This window comes from Orycteropus afer, unplaced genomic scaffold (assembly GCF_000298275.1).
Source record: "Orycteropus afer afer isolate SDZICR_OR568_19922 unplaced genomic scaffold, OryAfe1.0 scaffold00314, whole genome shotgun sequence".
Classification (NCBI taxonomy): Eukaryota; Metazoa; Chordata; class Mammalia; order Tubulidentata; family Orycteropodidae; genus Orycteropus; species Orycteropus afer.
This window is the reverse complement of record NW_006921901.1, coordinates 2,176,484-2,185,764: the sequence shown is the minus strand read 5'-3', so window position 1 is coordinate 2,185,764 and position 9,281 is coordinate 2,176,484. Positions and strand designations below refer to the sequence as shown.

General features: G+C 38.5%; 1 protein-coding gene across 1 annotated transcript in view; it reads left to right on the top strand.

Moving 5' to 3' along the window:
* ARMH4 (armadillo like helical domain containing 4) overlaps nt 1–9,281 on the top strand; it is a 188,731-nt gene that overhangs the window by 7,405 nt on the left and 172,045 nt on the right. Inside the window, exons 2-3 of the mRNA XM_007951871.2 lie at nt 4,977–5,228; nt 7,711–7,923. Of these exons, the coding sequence (XP_007950062.1) occupies nt 4,977–5,228; nt 7,711–7,923 (465 nt within the window). The remainder of the gene's footprint in view (nt 1–4,976; nt 5,229–7,710; nt 7,924–9,281) is intronic.

Genomic DNA, 9,281 nt, shown 5'->3' with positions numbered 1-9,281 from the left:
ACGGCACATAACAACAACAACAACAGCATGTGATGGATGACGTTGATTGTTTTTCTAATGTTGAAGCATCCTTGCATACTTGATATGAACCCCACTTGGTCATATGAATGATTTTCTTGATATGTGGTTGGAATCTATTGGCTAAGATTTTGTTGAAGATTTTTGCATCTATATTCATGAGGAATATTGGTCTGTAGTTTTCCTTTTGAGTGATGTCTTTGTCTGGTTTTGATATCACGGTCATGCTTGCTTCATAAAATGAGTTAGGGAGGATTCCATCCTTTTCTATGTTTTAGAATAGTTTGAGTAGGATTGGTGTCAGTTCTTCTCTGAATGTTTGGTACAATTCTCCCATGAAACCATCTGGGCCAGGACTTTTTTTGTTGGTAATTTTTTTATGACCTGTTCAATTTCTTCTTTTGTTATGGATCTGTTCAACTTTTCCACATCAGTCTGTTTTAGTTCAGGTAAGTAAATCTGTGATTCTTATGTAATGAACAAACAGACAAATAACCCCATCAGTTGTTGCTGAGTTGGATTGCAACTCATGGCAATCCTGTGTATTTCAGATTATATCTGCACTTTATAGGGTTTCAAGGGCTGTGATGTTTTGGAAGTGAATTCCCAGGCCTTTCTTCTGACTTGTCCCTAGGTGGATTCAAACTTCCAACCTTTTGATAAGTAGACAGTGTTTAGCTGTTTGTGCCACCCGGGGACTTGTAGACTTATGCTAGTTTGTATTATACAGCCTACGAGATAAATTGGATTTGGTAATTATCTGATTATTTTGATTGTTGTATATGCTCCTCCTCTTTCATAATCTCCACAGTAGCTGGTCTTTTAATAGGCAACTTGTTTTTATTTCCAGCACATAGCACTGTACGTGGCACATAATGGTGCTCAATCAGTTCCATTCAGTGCGTGAGTTAATGAAGATAGAGAAGCACTCCATCTGGAATGATCTAATACAGTTTCTATTTCATCCAAATTAATCAAATAGCTTCTCAGTGATCTGTGTAAAGAGAGGAACACTCTAGCAATTCCTTTCACTTTAGTTTTTTGTTCTCAAGAGTTCAAAAGAATATTGTGGTGGTTACATTTGTGTGTCAACTTGGCTGGGCCTGGGTGAGTGGCTGGGCAGCTGGATGTAGTATTCCCCATGATGAGACTGGTAATCAATTCCAAGGTGGAATCTACTGTGAGCAGCTGAGTAGCTGCCTTTGCCTATGTGATCTGCTTCCCATATATAATAAACAGCTTTGGAAATGGTCTGTAGCTTGTGGCACGTTTGGACCCTGCATGTAGCCGTGTTGTTCAGCAGCCTACCATGCTCTGCTGACCTTGGGGCTTACAATGGACTTGAATGAATGGCCTGCTGTGTGGTTTGGTAACATCAGGACTGTGCCTTTTACTTGTCAACCTTGGGCTTGCCAGCCTCAGCAGCCAGCAGCTATCTGAGTGAAGAAAAGCCTCAAGCTTCAGTGCGCCAGGAGCTGGAGGCAAAGCTGAAGCCCAAGGCTGAGGGGCTTTCACCCAGCCCCTAGAGCTTGGGACTTTGGACTTGGACTTTTAATGCCTCCAAATTATAAGAATAAACTTCTGTTTGTTAAGACCATCCCATTTGTATATTCTTGTCAGAGGGGTACTAGGTAACCAGAACAATTTGTTCTCAAAAGTGTGTGTTACGCTTATAACAATGAAGACAACACAGAGAACTCCTACTGCTTAAAATGATCAAACTATGTCATTATCATTTCATGGCAAACAGAGCACTGTCCTAGGTTCTGGAGATTAAAAAAAGAGCAGCAAATTCAGGCTCTCAGGAGATTTATAATCTTCTTAGAGAAGGGTAAAAATAAATAAATAAATAAATAAATTTAAGATTCAAGGCACAAATATGAAGCACACGTGAAAACCTTATCCTAATGCACATAAGGAGCTCTGATGGTGCAGTGGTTAAGGCATTTGGCTGCTAACCACAAGATCAGTGGTTCAAACCCACCAGCTGCTTGGCAGAAGAAAGATGAAGCAGTCTGCTTCTGTGAAGATTAACAGCCTTGGAAATTTTATGAGATAGTTCTATTCTGTCCTATGGGGTTGCTGTAAGTAGGAGTAGATTTTTGATGACAGTGGGTTTGGTTTTTTTAGTTTTTAATTCACTTTGTTCTTTAATCAGGTATATTGATCCATCAAATGTAAACAAACAAACAAACAAACTCTTAAGTTCAAAAGAAAATATAGTCCACACTGGGTGGCTACCAAGAAGAGGAATGGCTTATACTAGAAAAACAAACACTATTCTAAAGCAAATACATTGACTCCAAGGAAAAATCAATAATAGGAAGTACCATGATGTCATTAGTGAAGAGTCTGAGAAACTTTTTCTAGGTATCCCTAGAATGCTGTTATTTTTGTTATATAACTTACTGGACTTGCTAATATGCTGTGTATCTAGAACTAATATTTTAAAATAAATAAAATAAGGTCTTTTAGAAATTAAGGTTTTAGTCGTGACTCAGTATTTGAAATTTCTAGCATAACCCCTCCCTAAGAAGGAAACAAATCTTAATCCTTATAAATGGTCTTCAGTAATGCATTTGAGGGGATCAAAATGTTGTAAAGTAAGTGAACTTATGATAGATAGATACGTCATGCTCTACAGGTCTATTCATTCCCCTTCTTATTTAAAAACAAATGCAGGGCTGGATGCACCCCTGAAATTATTGTCCTAGATAATCTTTAAACCTTAAACCAAAAATATTCTCTGAAGTCTCCTTAAAACCAAACAATAGTTGAGCTTAACTAGTAAAAATGTCTACCTTGAGCATTGTGTTCTTTTAAGAACCATCTATGAGGGGTCAAAGGGACAACAGCAACTCTAAAGACTGGATAGGAACCTTAGGGGCCAGCAAATTTATGTTGATGGAAGAGGAACAACTTAGAAAGGGAGGGTGACACACATGGGGTCACCATGAGTTGCAGTCTACTCTACATTAACTGTTTTTTTTTTTTTTTCCTTTTCATTGAATGCTTACTGTGTTAGACAGAGTTCTCTAGAGAAACAAAACCAGTAAAGCTTATACATACAGAGAAAGAAAAATTTATCTTAGGAAAATGGCTCATACACTTATAGAAGCTGGCAAGTCCCAAGTTCTTGGATCAAATGTCAAGTTGGAGGCTTTTCCCAACTCATGCAGCTGCAGGGGCTGCTCAAGGTTGGCAGGTGGTATACTGGCTGTTGACTCCAACGAATGACGAATCCAAGATCTCCAGGCCAAATAGTGGATTGTTCGCTCACGGACAGTTGTAGGCAGCACAACAGAATCCCGATCCACAGAAAAGTGTCTCTTTTCCCAGGATGTCCATAAATATACTGGAAGCAGGCCACACCCCTAGGGAAACTCCCTTTCAGTGGATTGGCTGCTCAAAACATATACATCTGATCCCATCATGAGAACAACCTACATCACAATTGCTTAAAGCACACAGAATTGTGGTTCAGCCAAATTGACACACAGCTCCAACAATCACACTTACCAAGTACTGGACACATACTAAGTGTTTTACATGTGTTATCTAATTTAATCTTTGAAACATCTCAATCAGATAGATACTATTATTATCCTTAATTTACCACTAAGGAAACTCAAGGCCCAGAGATACTACATAATTTGTTTGAAGTCACACAGCTAGTAAGTGGCTGAGCCAGAATTCAGACTTAGACAAATTGACTCTATAGCCTGCATTCTTGATTTTCATATACAGCTTTCATGGGATGATATTAATACTTACCTCCATTAATACATAGGGGAGGGTAAATAAGATAATGCATGTCATGCATTTAGCATTGTGTGTGTATGGCACATAATAGAAGCTCACTAAACGTTGTTGTTGTTATGTGCCGTCAAGTCGGACCTGACTCATAGCGACCCCTCCTTGGGTTTCCAAGGCAGTATCACTATGGAAGTAGATTGCCCCATCTTCCTTCCGAGGAGTGACTGGTAGGTTTGAACCACCAGCCTTCTGGTTAGCAGTCAAGTGCCTTAGTTACTGTAATTATTATTCTTATGTTACAATGATAACTTCCTTTTTCCCTGGAGAAACACAGATGTTAAAATTGATACATACAGGTATTTCTGGAAATTTTTGAGTGTAAGTTAGATGTGTATCATTTGTTTCCTAACAAACTGATTATATTGTTATTCAAATGTGTGTGAAAGGTAGCTTAGCTGATAATCTTCCTGCTTTACTTTGGATTTTGTTTTATTATTATTTCACTGTTGTTGTTTCAAGAGTGTGAATCAATGTAAGACAGATATAAAGAAGTTAATATGTATTCTTTATATTATTATTATATTATTATTTATTCTTTATATTTAAATAGACCAAATCTCTATATCTTAATCTCTATACATTAATATGTATTCTTTATATTATTATTATATTATTTAGTCTTTATATTAACTTCTTTATATCTGTCTTATATTGATATGTATTTTTTATACTATTATTATTTATTCTTTATATTAACTTCTTTATATCTGTCTTACATTGATTTGCCACTCTTGAAACAACAGTGAAAACATTTATTTCTTGACATTTTTTTCTGAGCTCTCTCCCATCTCACCCTTTGAATAAGCCATCTACAACCTCCTCCTCCCACTGTAATTGTATGGTGACTTCTTAAGGTATAGAGATTTGGTCTATTTAGAAAAATACATATATTTTTTATTGTGATTTGGGTGAAAATTTACAGAGCAAATTCACTTTCCATACAGCAGTTTACATATACTTTGTCTCATGACAATGACCACAGTTTACCACAATGCAACAGCTCCCTTCCCACTTCTTCCCCATAGTTACCTCTTCCCTGTGTCCATCCCTCCATGAACTCCTGCCCCTGAGCTGTATCCCTGTGCATAAGCTGCCCTTCTTTCTCCCATGATATTTAAAAATATTGTTTCTTCCCTTTTAAGATATTATTACTCAAGAGATGACAACCGCTGCTCAAGAAGCAGAAGCCACTTTATCATTGATGATGCATGAACAAGTTTCTACCCTCGGGATTACCAGAGAAAATGGGGAGACTAAGGAAGGAAAAGAGTCTTCCTCACCCACATCTGATGTTTCTAGTGTAACTCTGCTGTCAAGAAGATCAGACCCTCTGGATGCTGCAGTTCCTACTACAGCCGTGCCTTTGTCTTTTGAAGTTGCTCCCACTGTGGAAGGTCTGTAAGGAGGGAATTGGTCTCAGTATTTTAGGGGTGGATCTTTTCTGTGAACTGACAAAGAATAAAATGAGGGAGGCAGATGGCCCTGCCAGTGGCCAGGTGCACACATACCTCACTTGGAGGGTGAACAGGATAGGTAACGGAGACTCTTGTTTGGAGATATGTGCTATAGCCTAAGAGGACTAGAGGTTGCTTTCCAAATAAAAACTCCTGGATGGCTTATCTCTGGATCCTGTGCAACTGGACCTGAGAACTTTCTTCTAATTTGCAGCTCTGGCTGCTAAGAGTCAGGGATGAGGTGAAAATAGCAAGGACCTGGGTTTGAATCCCAAAGTGGCTCATGCTAGCATTGTAGCCTCAAGCAAGTGTCTTAACTTCTCTAATCTTTGGTTTGTTCATCACTAAATAACACATTTCATAGGCTATTTTAAAGATTTGAAATACTGTACACAAAGGGCTTTTTATTACAGGAGGCCACTAAAAGCTCTGATTTCTTAAAGATGGGGAGGTTCTCAATCTATGTAATCATCAGAATCACCTGTGGATTTAAAAAACAATTGTACAGTTGATTCTCATTGTTTGTGATAGACTGTTCTATAAAGGCCCTGTGAACACTGAGTCAGTTACTACCCCACCAGCCTTGTTTGATCTCAGCTGGGGCTGGGTGCTGTTGGATGACTCATTTTTTACCAGTTTACTCATGCACATGTCTGTGAATGATAAAGTGCCTCAAGAATTGATTTTGGGGTTACAAAAAAATTATAGTGAGTAGGTGAATTTGCAAATGTGGAAAGCAAGAATAATGAGGAATGCCTCTCTTATTTTTGGACCTCATGTCTGTGTTTCATTAATCCAAATATGGCCCACTTTTATTATTTAGTGCATTGTTTTTTAACAGTGTAATAAATATCTTCCAACCCTTCTTCTCCCTCACAAAAACTAGGGCCTTTTTAATAACCTACATGTAAACCCATGATCGATTCTCTTGCAACCCTTCCTCTTCTGGTAACCACCACCCTGAATCTTGTGTTCTGCATTTCCTTGACTTCTTTAGTTGTATTGCATCTCTATATATATATTCTTGAAAGTATACATCTTACCATTTTAGCTGTGTTTAACTTTATAAAAAAAAGATATCATAATGTAGATAGCCTTTTTTGGAACTTACTTTTTTACTTAATATTATATGACTGGAGGAATTCTGGTGATGTAGTGATTAAGGCATTTTGGCTGCTAACCAGAAGGTTGGTGGTTCAAATCTACCAGCTGCTCTGTGGAAGAAAGATGAGACAGTCTGCTTCCGTAAAGATTCTGTAAACCCTTTGAAAACCCTTGGGAGTCACTATGAGTTGAAATCGACTCAATGGCAGTGAGGTTTTGGTTTGATTATTTGACTTAAGATTATGACCTCTGTATAATTATCCATTTTGAAAATTTATCACAGTTTATTCACCCAGTCTCCATCCACTCTCCTGTTTATTTGCTTTTGAGTTGTTTCCAGGTTTGGCTATTGTGAACATTACTACCATGGATATTCTTTTACATGTTCTTTATTGTATGTGTGCAAGAGTTTTTTTTTGGGAGTGGAATTGCTAATGTTTAACTTTAGGAGATAATGCCCAACTGTTTTCCAAAATGGTATACCAATTTATACTCCCAGCAGCAATGTATGAGAGACCCTCTGGATCCATGTCCTGAGAGCTTTTGAATATACAGTAAGTTGTTTGGCTGAAAGTTGAACCACAGGGGTTCAATCTTAAGTGGTTTAGATGGCCACTCACAAGCTTTTATGACCCAGTTGCTACTCACCAAAGTAGGATGTAGAACATTGCCTTTGTGGACTATTTTATGCCACATTACCTTAGTGTTCCCTGGGAACATTACCCTCCACTTTACCAAGCATGTTATCCTTCTTCAGGGAATGACAACATGATCAAAGTAGGTGAGATGAAGTCTGGCCATTCTTGTTTCCAAGGAGCATTCTGGCCATTCCTCCTGTAGGACAGACTTGTTCATTCTTCTGGCAGTCCATGGTACTTTCAGTGTTCTTTACCAACACCACAACTGAAAAGCCTCAACTCTTCTTTGGTGTTTCTTTCACATGCATATTAGGCTATTGAAAATACCATGGCTTGTGTGAGGTTCACCTTAGTCTTCAAAGAGACATCTTTGCTCTTCAGCACATTAAAGAGGTCTTTTGCCCAGTGCAGTACATTGTCTGAATGGGAGATAGGGATTTTTTTTTTTTTTTTTTTTAATTCTTATTTCAGACAATGTATGTTTTGGAAGAAAAAGTGTTTGCCTTGGATAGCTTGATTAATGCCATATGTGGAAGGGGAGTATGTGGTCTAAGTGCCAGAGTTACTGTATATAAGATTTTGGTTTCATGAATCATTTCTTGCTTAAAAAGTGAAAACACAGTTTGGGTTTCCCATAATGATCATCTTGTTGGTAAAGTCTTGTCTGTTTTTCTTGGCAGAATTAGTGGACACTGTCATGGGACCAAGTGAGGAGTTGTTCACATCAGTTTTGGGCTCTTCAGTGACCCCTCCTGGAATAACGGAGGAGTCAGCCAGCATTTCTCTAGTGCTTCCTGCTTCTGAGACATCCTCTGAAGGAAGAACTGTTGTTCCATCCATTAGTCGTGTTAATACAGCTGCCACATATGGCCTGGACCAACTTGAATCTGAAGGTATTCTTGTTTTGGAGGGGATCTTTTCTAGGACTGATTGAGTCACTGAGTGTCTTGGTTTGTTAGTGCTGCTGTAACAAGAATATCACAAGTGGGTGGCTTCAAAGAACAGAAATTCATTTTCTCAGTTCAGGAGACTGGCAGTCTGCATTTAGGGTTTTGGCCCTAGGGAAAGGTCTCTCTTTGTCTCTTTTACTTTCTAGTAGCTGCTATTAATCCTTAGTGTTCCTGGGCTTAGATGTGTCTGCCTCGTGTATCTGTCTATTCCGCTTTTTGAATAAAACATCACTCAGAAGGGATTAGCTTTTGGACCTACCCTGCTCTGCTATGGCCTCATTAACATAGCAACAGAAAGCTCCTATTTCCACACAGGGTCATATTTATAGGTATAGGGGTTTAGGACTTCAACATAACTTTCTAGGGGACACAATTCAATCCATAACACTGAGCAAATGTTGTTTATGAGAAAAGATTAAGAAAAGTGTGTTCCATCTGTATGGTAGATTAAAGGTTGGTGAAGTATGTCCTGGCCAAATCTGGCTGTGCCAGTAGAAGTGCCAATGGCGGACCTGGTTTCAGTGGAGCTTCCAGACTGAGACAGACTTGGAAGAAGGAGGAGGCTGTCCACTTCTCAAAGAATTGGCCAGTGAATAGTAGTTAAACACTGTCTGATACATTACTGGAAAATTTTATGAATAGCCCTGAAACATTGTCTGATACAGTGCCAGAAGATGAGCCCCTCAGGTCAGAAGGCACTCAGAATATGACTGGGAAAGAGCTGCCTCATCAGAGTAGAGCCTACCTTAATGATATGGATAAAGTAGGCTTTTGGGGCCTCCATTTGCTGAAGTGGCATGACTCAATATGAGAAGAAACAGCTGCAAACATTCATTGATAATCAGCACATGGAATGTAAGAAGTATGAATCTAGGAAAATTGGAAGTTGTCAATGAAATAGAACACATAAAGATTGATATCTGAGGCATTAGTGAGCTGTGATGGACTAGTTTTGGCCATTTTGAATCAGATAACCGTATAATCTACTATTCTGGGAATGACAATTGAAGAGAAATGGTGTGGCATTCATCGTCACAAGGAATGTTTCAAGATCTATCCTGAAGTACAATTCTGTCAGTGATAGAATAATATTCATATGCCTACAAGGAAAGCCAGTTAATACTACTATTATGCAAATTTATGTACCAACCACCAAAGCCAAAGATGAGGAAATTGAAGATTTTTACCAACTTCTGCAGTCTGAAGTTGACCAAACATGCAATCAAGATGTGCTGATTATCACTGGTGATTGGAATGCAAAAGTTGGAAACAAAGAAGAATCACTGGTAGTTGGAAAATTT